This window comes from Gouania willdenowi, chromosome 11 (assembly GCF_900634775.1).
Source record: "Gouania willdenowi chromosome 11, fGouWil2.1, whole genome shotgun sequence".
Taxonomy (NCBI): Eukaryota; Metazoa; Chordata; class Actinopteri; order Blenniiformes; family Gobiesocidae; genus Gouania; species Gouania willdenowi.
The window spans coordinates 14,748,494-14,769,384 of NC_041054.1; the positions used below are offsets into that span (position 1 = coordinate 14,748,494).

The 20,891-nt window shown below is 37.4% G+C and overlaps 1 protein-coding gene across 1 annotated transcript in view; it reads right to left on the bottom strand.

The window, feature by feature from the left end:
• Nucleotides 1-3,299: 3,299 nt before the first annotated feature.
• Nucleotides 3,300-20,891, bottom strand: part of calcr (calcitonin receptor) — a 57,495-nt gene continuing 39,903 nt past the window's right edge. The window contains 10 exon segments of the mRNA XM_028461474.1: nucleotides 3,300-4,929; nucleotides 11,356-11,397; nucleotides 11,722-11,748; nucleotides 11,750-11,817; nucleotides 11,820-11,913; nucleotides 11,915-11,941; nucleotides 12,047-12,113; nucleotides 12,231-12,291; nucleotides 13,012-13,164; nucleotides 18,814-18,944. Coding sequence (XP_028317275.1) covers nucleotides 4,708-4,929; nucleotides 11,356-11,397; nucleotides 11,722-11,748; nucleotides 11,750-11,817; nucleotides 11,820-11,913; nucleotides 11,915-11,941; nucleotides 12,047-12,113; nucleotides 12,231-12,291; nucleotides 13,012-13,164; nucleotides 18,814-18,944 — 892 coding nt within the window. The 3' untranslated portion in view covers nucleotides 3,300-4,707.

Here is a 20,891-nt window from a genome sequence, read left to right on the forward strand (position 1 = left end):
TACAGACCATTAACTTTCCTAACACCAGTGGCTAACCTTCAGTTTTAAATCTCTGGTCAGATAACTTAAATAACAAAAAAGACTATTCTGGAAGAAAATACAGACTTTATTTGTGTGGGGAAAGATTTATTTAACTGCTAACATACCGGCTTAATATGCATGCTTGATATGTTGTAAGAAATTAGCATGTGTTGGAGTTGATAATGTGTTATCAAATTCAAGTTATTTTTGTAGCCCTTCAAACCATTAACTCATAAAATTATTCGATACTATTTTAACGGTATAGAATTTTATACGCTGTATTGTTTTCATGAGAAGGTTTTTTTTTCGGCTCCGGAAAGACTTTAATCCAGTCGAGATTAGGCAAAATGGCTCCTTAAAGAGTAAAGGTTGCAGACCCCTGGTCTAACCTGTCTGTAGAGCACACATGTTGTTATGGAGCAGTATACTCATGGATTATATCAGTGGTTCCACACCTTTTTCTTGTCGTGACCCCATTTTTATATTTCAAATTTCTGGTGACCCCAGAGACTCTTTTTCCTTTAAAAAAAAAAAAAAACGTGTTTTCTGATCATGTTTATTACTGTGTATACAAATACAGAGGACAACCAGGATTAGCACATGTGCCAGCTCAGATATGAATTTTTATTTTATTTTTTAGATTTGTTTGCATTTATAATTTGAAAAGAAATACTAATTAATTCAAGTCTGCGTAAAGCAGAAATAAACGTGCGTTATGAGTTTGTCACACCACTGAAACCACTGAGCCAAATTTGAAAAATGAAAAAAATCGCTAAGTATGTAAAATTCGGTCTCGAAATCATGGAAAAACAAGAACTTCTCTCTGCTCTGAAATGCTGGGGGTGTGTCAGTTAGAGGCGCTGGAACCACGCCCACACACGGGAAGGGCGCCACCTCTAGTGTACTGTGTCTAAGGGAGAGAGCAGTGTGAAAATGGCTCCAGCGTCGATACTGCTTCTCCCATTGGTTTTCGAAATGTGCTCGGATCGGGCCAAATGAGGTCAGCGGAAAGGTCTGGTCCGCCCAAGTCCGAATATGTGCATCCCTCCCGGGTAGAGTCAGAACTGCGCCGCTCGAGGCTAAAAGCAAAATCGCGGTTTATAAAAGTGCTCATTTCATGGATAATGACGCGTTTTATGCATTTATGCTAATGATGGCTCCATTAAATCATGAACACAGAAATTGGAAACACAGTTTGTGAATCTTGGCTCCACAATTAAATTATAAATGGTTGAGTGGCTTTTTACATGTTTGAAGAAATACATTTGACTTATTTAATGTGTTTAAAAGAAAATGTCAGAATTTGCTTTACACGGTCTTTAAGCACTTCCTGTACTGTATATCTATTTCTGTGGTTTATGTAATGTTTTTGTGATTGTGCAAAATAGCAAAAAAATAAAAAAAAAGATTTTAATCAGTAACTTTTTTCATTTATGTATTACTAGACGTTTAAGGCGACCCCAGGTTGAAAAACAATGGATTATATTATCAAATCCTTATGTCAAGGTGAACCTTTCAAAATAAAAAAACAACAATTTTGAAACACTGTAAAAAATATGTTGAATTGTTTTATATGATAAAATCTCCTAAAAATACTGCATTTAAAAACAAGTGTTGGTGAGAATCATAGTGCTGAATCATTATACTTAAATTGCAGGAATACCTCAGAAATAGTTTATGCTATTAGATAATAGCTCTTTATATTTAGTTCATAACATCTCTTATGGTTTCAACCTTACAAAATAATTTATTTCAACAATCCCTGCATAAAACCATCCATTTTCATCTTTAGACTTTAATGTTGAATCCTCATGCACATGCCTAAATAATGTCTCTTTTCTCAGAGAATCATGAAAAAAAAAATGTGTTTTTTGGCGATGAAAAAAAACACACTTTAAAAAAAACAACTAATTTTTTAATCAGATTTACAAATGATGCCGATTCCAAACTGAGAAAGCAACAAATACAAGCCAAATAACAGATGGTAACAAAAGCAGTCTGTAGCATTTCACAGTGAAAAAAAACCCGGTTTGGACACACTGCTGGTTTTTACATGACTATCAACATACCAAATATACACACCAAAAACTTTTCTACAATGTAAGAAATGTTTTGGATTGATGACATTTCAGCCAATAAGCAATGAGTAAAAAAATAATGAATCTACACCAAAAATAAACATTTCTAGGTTTCTTCTAAAACTTTCTTTGTCAGCATGATTGTCTCACTCTTCCCTTCCAAAGCTAAAATGTCATTAAAACTGGACACTATCAAGGATTAACGGTAAAGTCCATTATTTAAATAGTCTGTGTTTACAACAAATAGATTTTTTTTACTTCATATTTAAAAAAATACCAACGTGGAGACTCTTTGTTTCCCTGCATATCCTTCTGCTACAGAAAACACCCACCGCTGCCATGACCTGACTGTATTTGGCGTGAACAGGAAGATGACGAAATGTGGAAAAATCCTGGCTCAGCATTGCTACGCAGGTGAACCGACAGTTGTCGTAGTTTCTACGTGACTCAGACGGTTAACGAGACCACAACTAATTCATCGGAACCAGGATCTACGTATGGATAAATAGATCAGTAGAAAAATAAAAACATTGTAGTGCTCGAAAAAAATATCATATTCATCTTTTTTGATCTGCTTATGGGTATCATGAGTAAGCTCTAATGAAGTTAAAGTACCTCAACCTTTAAAGACTTCAAACTTTTATCAATGAATGATGATAACCATCATTAGTGGATACAATGAGCCTCTGTAGCTTATTCTGCTTTCTACCCTTACGTACTATAACACACATATGGCTGATTCTTCTCTAACTGATCCAAAGGAAAAATATGTTTATTAATAAATAGGATCAGAACCATATCATCCTGTGCCCTCACATTAGTTTTGCACTTTTAATTCCCCTCTGACTGGGGGTTTCCACTGGATACGTCTCCGCTGCGCCACGGCACCGATCTGGTTTTGCTCCGCTGTCCGGTAATCCCCACCGGTTGCGTTTTGAGTGCGCCACGGTGCACTCCGGCTGTGACGTCACGAGACAGAGGATTTCTCACCATATCTGTATAATCGCGCGAGAACGCAGTTCGCAGGAACAGTTTTTTTCCTTACGTCATAGATTATCGTCGATTGATTTCTGACCAATATATCGACAATCACAGTATCGTCATATCGTGAGCTTTGTATCGTATCGCGAAGTACCCAGAGGTTCCCACCCCTAATAGTGAATGTGATTTTGGTTTTGCGCATTATGACGTTTTGGTGATGTAGTTGCTTGAAATATAATCTGAAGTGTTTTATTTTGAAAAGTAACTGGATATTTTATTGCGGAGTACGTGTTCAACTTCCTGTTTATCTTCATTTGCTCTGTGCTGATTGATGCGTCGTGCTCCAGTGTCAGCCAGAAATAGAAGTGCTGTGTAAATCTGGCAGAAGGCACCAGACTGTCGGAGCTGGGAAGGAGCAGACACGCAGCGCAGCGGACCCAGTGGGAATGAACACTAAAGTGGAAAGCCATCAGCTCCAGTGGAAATGGGGGTTGGGTTTCCATGGGCGGGCTCTGCATTAAGAATCGTGCCTCGCACACCAATTATCTACGTCACCACTGCGACAGGCACTAAGTGAGTTTGCTAATTAGATGACGTTACACTTTTCGTCCAATTAGGGTCTAAATAATTTAGAGCTGATGCTACTTTTACTTAGTTAGAAAACAGGGCTCCCTAAGTGCATCCCATATAATGTCTAATCTAAGATTAAAAGCAAAAAACAAAACAAAAACCTAATCGTTAATAGAAATGACATGTGTTAGAGTATAATGAGTCTTTTTCATCATAGAAAGGTGGGTTTATGATAATTTGTCAGAACAAATGTCACAGTTTTAAAGCAGAAGTTATAAATGTGACATCATGAGATAATCACGTCATATTTTGACTTTTTAAAAAAAGCAAAAAAAAAAAAAAGATTTCTATGCGCGTGTGTGTGTGTATACAGTTAGCTTCCCAGCGCTGACACAAGTGAAATCAACACAACAGTCAGAAATGTTGCATCTTAAGACCAAGCTGTAGATCCAGGAATGGAATCCATGAAAACATTTACACAAACATTTATGTACACATCTTATAGAGTTTATCTAGGAGAACCTTCCTCCACCTGATCCAGTTGATGTCGTCTATGGTCCAATTGTGTGTGTGTGTCAGTGTGTGTGTTTGTGTCATACCACGTGTGTAAACGACTCGGCTGTTCCCAGCAAACTTTACCCTTTGGTATTGGTGGGGTTCGAAATAATGACGTCTTTACCTTCACCTTTATCTCTATCATCATCACCAATTGTAACATTCAACAGTATCTTCATCCTCTGGCAACAACAGCACCTGTCACAGTCGTGTGTGTCCACAGCAGCGTGAGCCTTGGAGCGCCCGCACCCTTTAGCAGCTTCAGGAAGTCGACGCATGTCAAAAGCAGCTCTTTGTCCCAAATAAGTTGTTGAAAGCAGCTCCAACAGCGATGTAAGGTACAACGTTTGCCAGCTTAGCAGCAGATCTGTCTCAATCGTATAATCCCCGTCCGTCCAGGGCAAACCCAACCACGACCAGCGTTCGCCAACCTCGTTTGTTCACCTGGCAGACAAGCCACAGTGTTTTTGTTCCTACTGTTGCTCCCCATCCCCAGTGAAACTCATGCGTAGGTGTCTCCGGATTTTAGCGCCACCAGTTCTGAATCGTCAGCGTGGCGCCCGTTCAAGTGTTCGTTGTTGCAGTCGTGGTGGTACATGAAGGCGGGTACCTCGGTCATGGAGGTGGCGGTGTAGGATGTGGAGCGCATTGAGCAGTGATCCTTTCGTCGCTGACCCCACTGGGTTTTATACTGCATCCACTGCCTCTTCAGAGCAGACTGCACCTGCACAGCACATGGACAAGGGGTGTCAAACTCATTTAAGTTCAGGGGAAAATACGGAGCAGTTTATCTACGATCATTATCTACAATCATTATTGTGCTCTAGTGCAGTGGTTTTCAACCTTTGGGTCAGGACCCTATTTGGGGTCGTGAGACACTGGGAGGGGGTCGCCAGATGCCTTCAAGATACTAAGATTTTTTTTTTTTTTTAACAATTTCAGCAAATTTTTGCTTATTTTTTACCCTTTTTCTGCAACTACACCAAACTTGCCATATTTTTTTTTAACTTTTCACTTTTTCTTGCCATATTTTTGCTCCTTTTAATGCATTTTTACTACATTACTCCCATTTCTGCCACTTCTCTATCCAATTCCAGTGCCTTTTCTGCGCTTTTTCCACCTAATGTCACATATGTTGACCAATTATTGTCACTTTTAACCTCTTTTCATCATAATCAATGCTTATTTTGGCCAATTTAACCACATTCACCATTTGTCATGTCCATTTGTGGCCAGTTTAAACTACTTACTACTAATTGTTCCAATATTGACACTTGGAACCTTTTCGGCCACTCTAATTTGCCACTTTCAACCAATTTCTGTGGTTTTTAAAATCCCATTTCACCACTTTTTCCACCATTTTTGGTCACTTGTAACCCACTGTATTTGTGATTGAAACAAAGATTTACATCTTTAAGATGACTATGTATAAACCTCCTGGATAACAGTGGCTATTATTCAGATAAATAAATAAATAAATAAATGTGGTTATCACAGATTTATAGAACAATGGACAATAATTTTGCTGACTTTATATGGATGGGCCCCAAAAAGATGGTCCTGTCTCCACATGACTGTTCTTCAATGTTAATGTCTGTGTTCAACCACTTTCAGGTACAGTGGGGGTCCCCGGCCTATGGCACCTTTATTTTGGGCGTCACAGGCTAAGAAGGTTGAGAACCACTTCTCTAGTTTGCACTTCCACGTATAAATGATAAACTATGTACTGGCACTGATAATATCAAAGCAGTAAGTGACAGATATCTGTCCCTGCAGGATCTTCACTTTCAATTTATCAGATTTTAGACCCATTTTTATGTAATTTTGGAAATCTTGTGGAATAATTTTAAGAAAATTGCAGGATTTGGGAAAAATAGTTATTTTAATGATTTGAGATTAAAAATGACAGTTGTGATTTAAGTGTGGCTAATATTGTGGAGTTTCATTGAATTTGTGTATTAATGTGGAGATATCTATCTCGCTGAGATATCGACAACTGAATTAGTTAGTAAATGTATAGTTTCTCTGACTTTTTTGCTTTCTGCTGCGTTCCGAATTGGATGCTCTAAAGCAGCGATTCTCAACAGGTGGGTCGTGACCCAAAAATGGGTCGCGGACCTGTACTGGGTGGGTCACGAACAGCTGGTCAAAAATAAATAAATACTTAATGTCTCTCATGTTGGACTACTCTTTTATTTTGAAAGAAATTTCTTTTGACAGGCATATATAGATTTATGTTTTAAAAAAGATTATGTGTGTGTGTGTTCAACAGGTATTTTTAATAAAGTAAATTTGGTTAGTTGAATTCTAAAAAAAAAAAGAAAAAAAAGTGGGTCGCAATTTAATGACCGTGGCAAAATGTGGGTCCCAGGGTGAGACCAGTTGAGAACCCCTGCTCTAAAGGGCCAGATTAGGTCCCCGGGCCTTGAGTTTGACACGTGTGACATAGACAGTGTGTTCCACAGGTCTCTGAGAGCTCAGTCATGGCCTTCAGGAGGTAATAAGCAACTTGAAGTCATAATGTGGAGGAAAACTCTGACAAAGGTAGACCAAGTCACAATAATGTAGTCACAGATCATCTCACTAATACACCTATGTGTAAGAATGTCACATTCTTCTTGTGTTTGCTTTCCCTTTTGGCCTTCTTTCCTTTTCCACCTTAGACGTGTTACTTTCATTGTTTCCTGTAAAGGTTGACCAAACACCCTCTTATTTTCCAGTCTGTTTTTTAAATCAAATAGGGTGACCAAACGCCCACGTCCTCATTTTACACCTTCTCTGGGCTCTTAAGCTTCTTTTTCATGCATTTTTAACACATGCTAAAAATGTTCAAAATATTCAGCTGACAATGAAACACTACCAGCTTCTGCACAGAATATATTATATATTATAGAGTGACATCAACCACCGCTGCTCTACGGCAGTGGTTCCCAATCTTTTTTTCATCCCGTGCCCCCCCTTCGCATTTTTTTCCAAACATTTGTACCCCCTCTTCATATATCACAAGTACCCTCTGCATAATTTACATGCGTTTTCATTTGTGGACCAGCAAGCTCTCCTAAACCCCTATAAATTTGTCTCATACATTGGTTCCCTAAGGCTTAATCTACAAATTCAAAACAGTGAGGAATTTAAAGTGGAATCTACAACTTTTATGTGATAGTAAGTAAATACAGTCTCCTTTGTAAAACGTAGCTAATTATTGTCTCCTATTGTCAGAAGTGGATATAATTGCCTCTACAGCACAAAATAATCCTGTTTCAATAAATTACAAGAAAATGTATAATTTGTGAGGATGCAGAGCAGCAATATTGCCGTTAGTTTGTGGTGAATTAGTCCAAAAAAAAAAAAAAAAAAGCCAAAAAAGGAACTTAGAACATTTTCTGATTATTTTGTTAAATCTTTCTGAGTACCCCCTGCAATGTGCTCCTGTACCCCTAGGGGTAGACGTACCCCTGTTTGTGAACGCTGCTCTACGGCATGCAGCTCCTCAAAGTCAAAGGGTTAAAGTCCTTTCTTAAGATCATGAGATTGTTAGTGTTTAGGTCCTTTTCTAGTAGTAGCTTATTGAGGGAAAGTCATTGTTTCAAAGCTTTTGTGAAATGTGAAAAAAAAAGAGAGAATTTGTGTGAATGGGTGGTATTTTTAAAATCCCATGATTATTTTACATTTGTGTATTGACATAGAATGTCGGCGGTTTCAAAAAGAATGAGAAACTATGCAATAAGCTTAAATTATTTATGAATGTAGACTTAAATTAATCATACATTTAACCGTGTTCAAGGGGCAATAAGAGGGGGCACAACGATGGATGGATGAATGATGGATGGATGGATGGATGGATGGATGGATGGATGGATGGATGGATGCTGTTTGGTCATACTTTTTTGCTATAATTTGAATTAACATCACTCTTCTTTAAATAAAACTATGTTATGCATCTGGCTAGATTGTCTTTGTTATAAATGCAGCCAAGAATAGAATGAAATATAATGTGCTGAATGTATAAATGTATACCATGTCAAACAACAGTTATTTCCTATTAATCAGCAGTGCATTTTTTTGGTCCTTTCACGTAAATCTGAAGGATTGAGCAATAAAACAAGTAGATAATTGTTTTTTTCTGCCTGTCCTTGACTATCATCAGAATCAACCTAATGACAATGATTATCTTAGCGAGGAGGTTGGAGTCATAGTCACACTGCAGGCAAATGAGATTACAAACACACATAAGCATATTTCATAACGGCCATAAATTCTTACTGTGAGTCCCTTGAGGTTCAAAGTTGTTTATTCATGCCTTTGATGTAATCTGTCTGTCATGGTTGCATAGAAACTAAAAGGATAAAAGGACTCTTAAGTGACAAAACTCCTCGTCATGTGCCTGTTTTATTCATTTTCTTCATTTACCCAAAAACAACTACGAGCATAGTTTTATTATTTCTGTCTGAATGTTTCACTTTGTGTATGCAATGTGTTATACACAAACTAAATCTTTCGAATGACACTTTTGTCCTTTTTTTTTTTTACTTTCATTTTATCATCTGTAAAACATACAACCACCAAAAAAAAAAAAGCTAGAAATTGCTCGCAAGTTTTAGTGAAACACAATGTCTCAACTGAACAACAGACCAAAAAAAAAAATAGATAAAATAACAGCAGAAAGTTCTTTCATTTGACTCGTTGGACGGAAAATGATTGCTTGGTATTTTCTTTGATTTTGTGTCACAGCAGGAAAGGCTGAAAGTCCAAACCGTGTTGGTTTTCTGTAGGAAGTTCACGTAGGTGGTGCTGTGGCTGCTGGTAATTGTTTTCACCGACACAGATGGGCATGCGGCATTAATCTGTGACGCTTAACTAACTGAAAGTAGACATCTGTCATTATTTATGTAATTGGTTGGAAAGAGGTCCAATAGGTGTCAGAAAAAAAGATGGATGGATTCAAGAAACACTGCTTAACATGCAATAATCATCTACATCTTTTTTTTTTTAAGGTTCAACAGATCACAAAAATCAGTTTGGAATAATCTGCGCTCTTTTCTAAGAAACATAAAGGTTTGTAACAATATATTTTTTGTTTTTATTAAATCATTCTTTTTTTTTATGAAGGTTCTTTTTTTCAACAATCTGTCATAAACGATAACATCCAATTCAAGTCCTGTTTGATTCATGCAAACAGCTCAGCAACACAAGAGTCAGTTTCCCTGTTCTGACCTCACCACGTAAACCACAATTCGGAATTACAATTTCCATGTAAACACGAAGCAGAACACTTTAATACCGAATAATTTAATTCAGAATAATTAATCAGAATTAAAAACACATCATGTAACCGTGGCCTATGAGGCCGTAGTCCATCATCAGGAGGTAGATGCAACATTTTACAGCTCTTGAAACCAACAATGCTTGGTAATTAAAGGTTCAGCATTGTTTTCCTGCTGGAGGTCAACAATGTAACTAAAAATCACCTTGTTTGGAATGGTCTCAGGGTTTTATGTAATGCATGTATAAAGCCTTGAACCTTGTGTGACTCAGCAATACTGTATAGACCAGTGGTTCTCAAACTCTTTGGCTCAAGTACCACCTTTCCCTTATTTCTGAATCCAAGTACCCCCTTTGTCCGACTCCAACATTTTGCTTAGAAAACTATTTAATTTTATTTTTGAGTTGTGCTTTTTTATTTATTTTCAACTGCATTTTAGTTTAACAAGATTCACAAAGTGAAAGTATAGAAACACAGTTGTTTAAGATTGTGTTTTATGTTTTTTTATAATAATTACGAAATCTCAAATATCCATTTTAGTTTTTCTGAAATGGACGACCCCTTTCAAACTCCAGGTGACCTCACATGGGGTCCCGACCCCAAGGTTGAAAAACATTGATTTAGTGGCTGAATAGATTTATTTTTCTCATATCTCGACTGTGGTGGGACCAAAACTGACACTGTATTTGTTCATTTTCATCACCCTCTCTCTCACTCTCTCTCTTGTACCCCCTGTTGGGCCGTTGCGTACCCCCATTTGAGAAACACTGGCATAGACAACATACACTGTGGCTTTTGACTGGAATCTGATGCAATACAAGAGCAAGAAACTTTCTGGCATTAACTTTTGCTTTTTGACTTCCTAGTAAGATCTATGCCAGACTATTAAAGAGAAAGTTTGAACCAATAGGCTCAGCTCACAGGAACACACCCACACTGTTGGCCAGGGTCAAGATGTCCTAGGAGTTTTAGGAGCTCTATCAACTCTGTTGGGTTGATGAATGGATGAAGTTACAAAGCATCTCAAAACAGGAATAGTTATCAGTCTTTCTATACGCTCTCTCGACACAAGTTTCTCTCAGTGTCCGAATTATCCGAATAATTAATGTGTAAGCGCAGGGAGATTATATACAACCCTCGCAGTAATTCTGCAGAGTGGAATAAAGGTTTGGGGAGTTCACAAACATGCGACTCTTTAGTTTAATGGAGTGTTTGAGTGTGAAGTCAAAGATGCTCACGGTCAAACAGCTGCAGACAGAGATTGAAAAGGAAAACAGAGGGACTTGAATAGCGAGTCAGTTTCCCGTCCAGCTTTGAAACCACACAGTCATTAATAAAGCGAGACTTACTGCCCACCTCAGATGACCCTGCACTGTTTACTGCTGCAGCAGCACCACTGAGCAGTGGAGCTTTATTACCTGTTACAGGGTTACGACTAATTTACTCAGAGCAACAGCAAAACTATTAGTCCATGTTGGATGATGTTGTTCCTAAAATGATCTAAGATTCAAGTTTTCCTGGGAAACTAAAACATAAAGAATGCTTCACCAGATGTACAGTAAGTCTCAGATAAAATGTCGCTAACATGGTGTATTTTTCCTCCATAGCTCAACGGCTCCCAGTATAACCTTTGTTAGGATGACATTTTCCAGTCAAAATTACAAACCTATCATGTCAGATATGGCACAGTGTTCCATTTACTCTAAATGAAATATTTGAGATAATTGAATATTGTCCAGCCACATAAAGTCATAGGGCCTTATTCTGTCATACATCATATATAACACACTTTTCTTGAATCTCACATCATAGATCACATTGCCAGTAAAAGAGAGGGTTTAAAAAGGAGCATTCTTTTTCATATGTAGGCAGTACTAAGAGTCTTACCTCGCCGTTGAAGAAGCAGAAAATTGTGGCCACCAGTAAACCCTGAGAAAGAAAACAAACAAGCTGTGACTTCAACATTCATCTTTGTAGCAATTCATAGAGAAGAAAACATCAATGTCTATGTGCTATAGAGTCCAGATCAAGTCAAAAGGTAAATAATTGATTTTACTGCCTATTTTCTTATGGTTTGGTTTAGTTTATTTAGGTGTCGTGCAGTATAAATGGGGGCAATAGGCTTTGAAATCCAATCGATTTTGACAACTATAAAGGAGTAGTAGTAGAAAGTAAAACAAATTTCTGGCAGTTTTGCCTTTTGGGAATTTCTGTCCAGCCCCCTATTGTGAAAAGTGGAGCCAAACCGCGTACCTGTTAGTGCATGAGTATGTGCATGATTGTACTCGTAGACTTCCCCCGCCAGCCTGTTCTCCGGTCTCCATGGAATAATGACAAACTGTATTCCAGCAGCGGCACCAGGATCAGGGTGGCCCTCACTGCCTTCATGTACATGTTGGACTCTGCCCGATGTGTGTCTCTCAACTTGGTAACCAACACTCGGATACATATTTAGTAGAAAGAAGAGGTTCACCTGCAAAGAATAAAACAAACGTAAGACTTTGCTGTCGGTAAATACATTTAATTCATGAGAAAAACTTGCTTTGCCCAGCCTGAAACTGAGAATGTGGAGACTTACCAGTAGTGCTGCGACTATGGGGCCATGAACGGCGTAGAGCAGATGGGTCTCTACACTCATCCAACAGCTACAGAAGGAAAAACCCATCATTCAGAACTGCTTGCTCCCATTTTACCACACACAGTTGAAATCTAATCCTAACATCTTTTGTTTAAACCACAGAGGTTTTTTGATCATTACTCACTTGTCATCAAAATACTTCTTTCTCGCCACTGCGTGAATGGATACAGGCACAAGAGGAAAGCCTTGGACATGAAAATATAGCAGCAATGTGAGGACTTGAGTGAAGTCAAGGGAAATCCATTTTTCATTTATGCAACAATTGAAGCTAGGCTGGTCTTTCCTTTGAAGATCTTAAACTTCCTCATTTCATAAATCACGTCTGTGTAAATATTGGCTCGTACCTAATTTGGTAAAACTGTGTTTTAACCTTATTCCTGCAGATCTTCCAATAACTTTATTCTCGGGTTGACAAAGCAGCATGACCACATCATTCAGTTATATTAGACGTTCTGTTTAGAGATCTGAAGGAAACTTGGCTCAGTTTTCCCCATTTTTTCTTTTTCATATAAACAGTCGAAATGTGTGTGCAGCCCATTTTGATGCACCAGTGAGGCAAGCTGGCATCAGCTACAGAAAAGCCGAAAACTGACCTTCCTCCAGTTAAAGGGTAATTTGGACATTTAAATGATGACCATCCATTAGATCTCATTGCCTCGTAAGACTGTAGCCATTATGTTCTAGTTTCAAACAAGGTGAGGCAAAAAAACAGAGTAGCTGCTAGACTAGACTCGACAAGGACACTATAATGCCATGCACAAAGTAAAGTGCTACTATGGATCCATCATTTCCAATTGCCCAACCTGAGAGCTTTTAGCAGTGATGCACTCCAAAAAAGAATCCTTTTTGTTTTTAAAGGACACAGTATGAAGAGTGAGAACTTGTACAAAGTGCACAGGACTCACCCCAGCCCAGGAGGTAGTACCAGTGCAGGTGCTGCTCCTCTGCAAACACGGCAACCACAATGAGTGTGTGCAGGTAGATGCCCTCACACAGCATCCAGAAATAGTTGCAGCCCAACATATACATGTGAAAGAAGTGCAAAACCTTACACCAACCTACAGAAAGGGCAACAATAACAGAGGGAACAGCTTTTAGTTATCAAGTAAAGAAAAGAACATCTGCTTTATCGATCGAGAATCTGCACTTCCAATAACCTCTCAGCAGGAGACGACACCGATCTAAAAGGGTTTCGAAACGATGGGGGGAAAAAAATCATTGCATGGTTTAGCCTTTCTGGAATGCAGGAGGGGAAGGTTTATCTTTCCTTTCTAGTGGATGAAGATTTGATTATTAGTTTTCTGTTTCTCACACCTGGTGACGGTTGGTGCGTTCTGGCATCTTTGGCTTCCCTACCTCCTCCCTCTCTCAGCTAAACACCTGATTCAGATCAGCAATCAGGTGGAGAGGGAGGAGGACTCGTATAAAAAGCCAACCCTCAGCAGACATGGAGAGAGGTTCCGCCTCCATTTTAATGTGTTGTTTTAGTTTGGGCTGAACACTGCTGCTAGTACTGGTTTCATAGGGCAAAACTGTGGCTCAATGGTAGAGTGGGTTTGTCCAATAACCAAAGGGTTGGGGTACTCTATCCAAGTCATTGTCATTGTGTCCTTGGGCAAGGCACTTTACTCTCATTGCCTTGTATGAATTGTGCGTGAATGTTGGTGGTGGTCAGAGGGGCCGTAGGTACGATATGGCAGCCACACTTCTGTCATTGTGCCCAAGGGCAGCTGTGGCTGCAATGTAGCTTACCACCACCAGTATGATTGGTTTGAGTGAATAATTGTTTCTGTAATGTGCTTTGAGTCTAAAAAGCGCTATATACTATTTGTGTGTTTATTTTGATGTTTGTTTAGGGTTTTTATCTTTTAGTCGCTAGTGATTGGGTGCTGGGTGTGACGGCCCTATGTGGGGTTGACCCAGCGTCCGCCCCCCTTCTTTTGGACAGAGTCTCCAGTCCCTTCTGTCTTGATTAATATGTCTATTATAACTGTTCATCCTTAATTAATGAAATACCACTTGAAAACCCCTGTTTTAGGGCTTAGTTAGTGCCCTAATATTGGGGGCTTGTCCAGGATTTACTTTCTGTGGCACAGGGCATGTCACTTCAGTACTCACTTATTTGTCATTCATTGGTCTGGCAACTTTTCTTTTATTCTCCTGCTCTGTGGTGAACATGGGGCAGTGGGAATATTGCTGCCACTTTTATTTTGATTTTATTTGCCATTGCTTCTTCAGTACATCCCTGTGTTACTGTAACTTCAGACTAGTTTACAGTTCTTTGCTATTTTAGTTGAGCCTCTATTTCCACATGCCATAGAAATATTGTTTAGTTGGCAAGGTGACAACAGCCGTGTATACATATTGGTATATACTGTATATCAGACATAGGTAACTGGTGGCCCTCAGTCTAATTTTGTGCGGCCCCCAAAACAAAATTGTGATTCGTGAAGTTGGAAGTCATACGAAGAAGAACATAGTACACAAAACTCTAGAAACACGGAGAAAAACAGCAAAATGCACAAGATGTCAAGAAAAGTAGAAAAAGTAACAACAAAAACACAAAAAGATAAAAAAAAAAACAATAAAAAAATAATGCTAAAACACACAACATGACAACAAAGACACACTAAACAACCACTTAAACACAAAAAACGACTACAAAATACAAAAGGACTTCAAAGATACACGAAAATATACAAAAACATAAAATGGCTAAAAAAACACAAATGACTTGAAAAACACATAAAATTTGTTTTTTTTCAGGCTTGTATTAATGCTCAGGTTGGTCATTATTCTAAATGCTGACATGAATGTTGATAATGTGGCCCTCGGATCAAACTCTAACATTTTTGTGGCCCCGCTGTGATAGAAGGTGCCCATCTTTGCTGTATATACACAACGTACTGTATGTGCGTCTAAAGTAGTCCATCCCTGCAGGCCTTATCGCGACAAGGCAAAAGACAACAAAAAATAAATAAAAAATAGAAAACTCAGTTAGCGTCCATATTTGGGTAGCGTTAATAATGAGTTGAAGTTAGAAGTAATGCAGTGCTGGTGTGACATCAGTGACATACCAATCAATGGCCTAAGCATAGAACCAAGTACGGTTGCCATATATATTTTCACACCTGTGATCTTTCTGTGTGACTGCCTGTAGGAGTGAATGTGTGGCGGTGCGTCTATAAGTGTTGGCCATGCCACAGACGAGGCATCCAGAGTTCAGCTGCTTTTTGCCAGATGTGACAGATGTGAGCTTGGAGAGGCACCAGCACACCCCCGCTATGCACAAGATAAAGTGTGTATAGCGCATGATCAAGGAGCCCACAGGGTATGGTTGATCAACTTCATATTTGGTCAGTAAACTTTTCAACAGCTGGCACAACTGTTGCCAAGTGATGGCAATGTAAACTGTGAAACTGCAGCACTCAGCAACTTGCTTAAAAACCTTTTAGTTTATGAAATAAATGGATGGACAAAACTGGATGCAGTGTTTAGTAATTGTGTAGCTTTTAATGTGTGAAAGAGATTAAGATTAAAACCACAAAGGGAAGATTTTATCGTATATTTATGTTTTACAGAACAATGTTTAAAATGCTTTTACTCACTTTTATGACGCAGCATTGCAGCCTCATTCTTTATATTTTCTATTACAGTCACGAGTCGAGAAATCGGCAATTAAGTCATTAGATTGTTCTCACTTATCCACAGTCTACTAACTATAGACAGTTATGGTGTGCTGAGGACATCATTTCACACATTGCTCTTATTATCACAGCTGGCTATCGTTATCGTTCACTTTATTGAGAAAAGTTTGCATTGTTGAAACACTCGCCAGTAGTAACATTTTAAACATAACTTTTAAACTTGAAGTAATCTTCAAGTGTCCTAGATCAGCAATTCTCAACTGGTGGGTCGCGACCCAAAAGTGGGTCGCGGACTTGTATTGTGGGTCACGAACAGCTGGTCAAAAATGAATAAATACTTAATGTCTTTCATGTGGGTCCCAGGGTGAGACCAGTTGAGAACCCCTGTCCTAGATCATACATTTTGCTTAACAGTTTGAACAGTCGTGGAAATCAACGACACCTACTTGTGGTTTAATTTTGAAGGAAATGAAAATCCGAATATTAAATATCTTTGTGGGGAAAACGCCCACTACACTGTATTTCTAGCTGTAAGTTGAAATTTTCCTTGGCTTTTTTTTTTTAATCTCCTGTTTTTATAGTGATTTTAAATTTACTGCTTCTACTTAAAAGTAGAGAACCCAATCCAGGTTTTTCTTTCAGTAAATGAGACATACACCTCACACATCATTTGATTTCCTGCCTCACATATACCACCGTTGCTATTGCTTTGTGTTTTCTCTTCATTTTAACATCTTAACCACATGTTTGAGTCTCATCTTTTCTGTTTCCCCTCCTGCCTGAGGAATCTGCAGCACTGCAGAAGAGGTTTAGCATTAGTGCTTTTTAATTTGTGTTGGAGAGTCTGGTCACTTTCTGGACTGCAGCTACTGTAAATTGGCTTGTAGATCAACTTCTGGAGATGATTTTCATGTTCACAGCGTCTTCACAGCTTTGGCACACAAGCCTCGGCTTATTTCTCCCCTCCTCGTGCTGGCAGATAAACCCAGACCTTCTTTCCTCTCTGCAAATTTGTTCCACCATTTCTAAAGCACCAGGACGGGGAAGAGAGTAGGAGGTTTCAACATGCTTCCTTACTGAGATGCATGAATTGCAACAACTGGTGTTTGTGACACATTTTTGTTTTGGTAACTACAGTATAGCCATGGTAACGAATGCTGCACATGAATGGGGCTCCTATTGTAAAGTTGTGCAAGCTAAAAAAAACAGCAACTTTTGCCACATTTAGCAACAAACAGCGTTTAAAAAAACATATGGTAATTTTGTGATGTTTTTTTTTCGCATGAAAATATGATGTCAATGTTAAATCTAAATGTTAAATTTAAATCAAAATGTTAAATTTAAATCAAAATGTTAAATTTAAATCTAAATGTTAAATTTAAATCTAAATGTTAAATCTAAATGTTGAATATAAAATATAACTGCTCAATGTAAAGCTTAAATCTAAAGGTTAAATATTAATCTAAATCTAAACCTAAATGTTAAATCTTAAATGTTACATTTAAATAGAAATGTTAAATCTAAATGTTAAATATTAAATCTAAATCTAAATGTTGAATCTAAATGTTAAATCTAAATCTAAATGTTGAATCTAAATGTTAAATTTAAATCTAAATGTTAAATATTAAACATAAACGTTAAATCTTAATGTAACATAAATCTAATTGTCTAAATGTTACATCTGAATGTTACATCTGAATGTACATTTAAATCTAAATCTAAATGTTAAATCTAAATATTAAACAATATTAAATGTTAAATCTAAGTATTAAATAATGTTAAATGTTAAATCTAAATCTAAATGTTATTTGCTGTAAATCTGGTCAAAAGTAATGTTAAAAAAAAAATCACATTTTTTTCAAAAAAGTGGTTTGTTGCTAATGTGGCAAAAAGTTGCTGTTTATTTTAGCGCAACTTTACAATTGACGGCCCATACACAAGATAACTCAGTGACTTTTCTTACAGTGACCACACAGAGGTTGACTAGAAGCCAGTGTGAGAATACTTGCAATACTTCCACTCTGGTCTGATTTCTAAATGCAGTTAGTGTTGGGTGAGCTGGCAGATTTGATGTATGTATGAAAAGAAGCAGCAGTAGAAAGAAAGCTTCTGCAGAGGCCCCAGTGTTTCCAGTAATTCGTCAAGCGAAGGAGATGCTTCAGCTCAAAGGAAATAGATTTAATGTGAACCAGCTTCTGACTGTTAGTGCTGAGTGAGACTTTGATCTCATGCTGTTTTTCCTTCATACATTTACACATTAAAACAGAAGACAGTTTGTTTTTAGAGTCTTGGTGTCTGCGATGTATTTTTAGGCAACACTCATTGTTCATATTTTTTTTAATATTGTTATTATTACCTGGAGAACCTGAATGCGATTCTTTTGACTTCTGATCATTTTTGGGAGTTTGCAAATGTTGCAAAAGCAATGGTGCATCAGGTTTGCAAGATATAATGTTACTGATTTCCAAAAAGGCAACAGTATTAGTGTTGGTCCAGCAAAGCATTCCTTAGAAAGAGATAAATGCCCACATGTTATCAGATCTTAGCATACCTCAGAATCTGAATAAGGAGTTGAAGGAATAAGAAAATGCCAGAGAGAAAGGAATTACATGACATCATTAAGTTGAATTAAAATTAATAATAAATACAACATTATTTGAAGGATTTGTCTATAAAAAGGATAGAATAGTGTAACCATTACTTTCTGTAAGGTTTGTATAAGATAACAGATGTTTGTTAAATCCAACTATATTTATAAAGCACTTTAAATAAACTCAGGGGTACAAAGTGCTGTACATAGTGACACCAATAAACACAATAAAACAATTACTGGAAAATAAAGACAATGCTTAAAGCACTGTTGAATACGTACAAAGAGAAAAAAAAACACAATAAAAATGGAAAAATAACTAAAAAAATAATAAATAATGAGACTCAAACCCATGTTTGAAGCCTCACTGCCATACAAAGCTATTAGTCCACATATGTATTTAAAAAAAACAACCGAGTTGAGCAAATCTCATACAAGCCATGAACATTTGATGTCAGTAAAGTATCTACTCACTGGGTTTCTGTCGACCAGTTCAGGGTTGTTGACCACAGCAACGAGGTAGATGATGGTGAGAGCTGAGTTCAACACGTAGGAGCAGAACAGGTTCTTGTGGAGGGTAATCCTTTGGCAGCTTAGACTCCTGTTTGGGCCACAACTGATGTTTTGGTAACTTGGCCAGATACACAATAAATGAAACAACTTTCCTTATCAGTTAAAGAAAAAAAGCCACGTGATAAAGGAACAGAGATGGAGAAATTTGGCCCTAAAATGGGGGTAAAATGCTTTGGGTAGGTTCAGAGTTGTATAGAGAGTGAGTTGCGACAACTCTGTTCACTTAAATGGTTCGTTTTTTACAGCAATGGTGGCTCATGGAGCAGCCAATGAAGCTAGTGCGGATTAGACAGTTTGTTATGCAATTTTGAACAGTAAGACGTTTAAATAATCATATTGGATATTATTATTATTATTATTATTATTATTATTATTATTATTATCAGCGTATCTTAACCCATTAACGTGTTAATGGGTTAAGATAGGATTTTTTTAACCATATTAATGTTGGCCTTAACTACGTCAAAAAAAAGCAGATAAGCTACTGTAGCTTCTATAGTGACGAATACATATATTAAAAAAAAAACACACAAAATTGAGAACAGATACAGAAGAAAGGTGCATTTCAGTTCAGGGTGTCGGAATATGGAACAATCTAAATGATGACATCAATTATTAAGCTCGCTTAAATACACAGAAAACTTGACTCAAAGGAATTCACAAAATAACAAGAAAAACACTGAAAATGACTCCAAAAACTCACAAATAGAGCAACAAATACACAGAAAAGAACTCCAAAAACACGTAAAAATAAGGATATACCACATAAACAGACAAAATGACTCATAATTAAAAGAAAAGTCAAAGCAGTACATACTGTATATAATACATATTAACACGTTTTTTAACCAAATTATTGTTGGCCTTAGCTAGGTCAAAAAATCAGGTAAGTTAGCTGTTTACACTTATCATTACCGTATTTTCGGACTATAAGGCGCACCGGATTATAAGGCGCACCGGATATAAGGCGCACTGGTTTGTTATTATTATATATTATTATTATTATTATTATTATTATTATTATTATTATTATTATATTATTATTATATTTTTATTAAGACGCATTAAGCGAAATAAAATAGTCAGATAAGTCAAACTTTATTCAACTCATTAACAATAATTCTCAACATTGTTCAGGTTTAACACATAAAATACAGAACAATACACTCACTTTTTCAGTTCAGTATGTTGAAGCACAGTAGTTCATTTCATATATAAGGCGCACCTGATTATAAGGCGCACTGTCGATTTTTGAGAAAATTAAAGGATTTTAAGTGCGCCTTATAGTCCAAAAAATACGGTAATACAAATTTACATAAGGGAAAAATAACTATTTAAACTACATAAACATAAATTGTATATACACATACAAATCACGGTAGGTGGGTAGGTTGTACACCCCTCTATACATTCTAGAAGCACCTTCATTGTCAGCGAATAGTAAACGGGCTTCATTTCTCCGCTGGAAGCAAAGCAACAGCAGCCTAGGGAGCTCTTACTGTTGAATGGATCGCTGTGGTAAATTAATTTATACGATGTAGCTTTGAATAATTGGATTTCTGTAGTTAAAGGAGTCTTTTACACCGCAGTAGCTCTCAATGAACCCCGTGTTGTTGTTTAGTCACAAAAAGCCCCTGGGAGAACTCCATTTTCTCCAGCAATGGAAAATACCAAACAAGTGCACTTAAAGCTCTCATTCAAATGTCTTTAAAAGGAACAAAACATAAAAGGGAAAGCTAATGAAAGCTTAAATATAAGCAGTGTTTATACTGTATGAGTTGGGATGTAAGACAGGCTAAATCCTGATCTGAACGCTGTCCGGACTGTCATCGATGATGACGTTCTTGGACACTGACATTACGCAGCCCCTTTTTTCCTTTTTTCCACATCAAAATGAAGTACTTTTTTTATCGTAGAGACGTAGCCTTGTTAATGATGAGCTGTAAATACCAGCGTGGAACAGCTTAAACTCCAT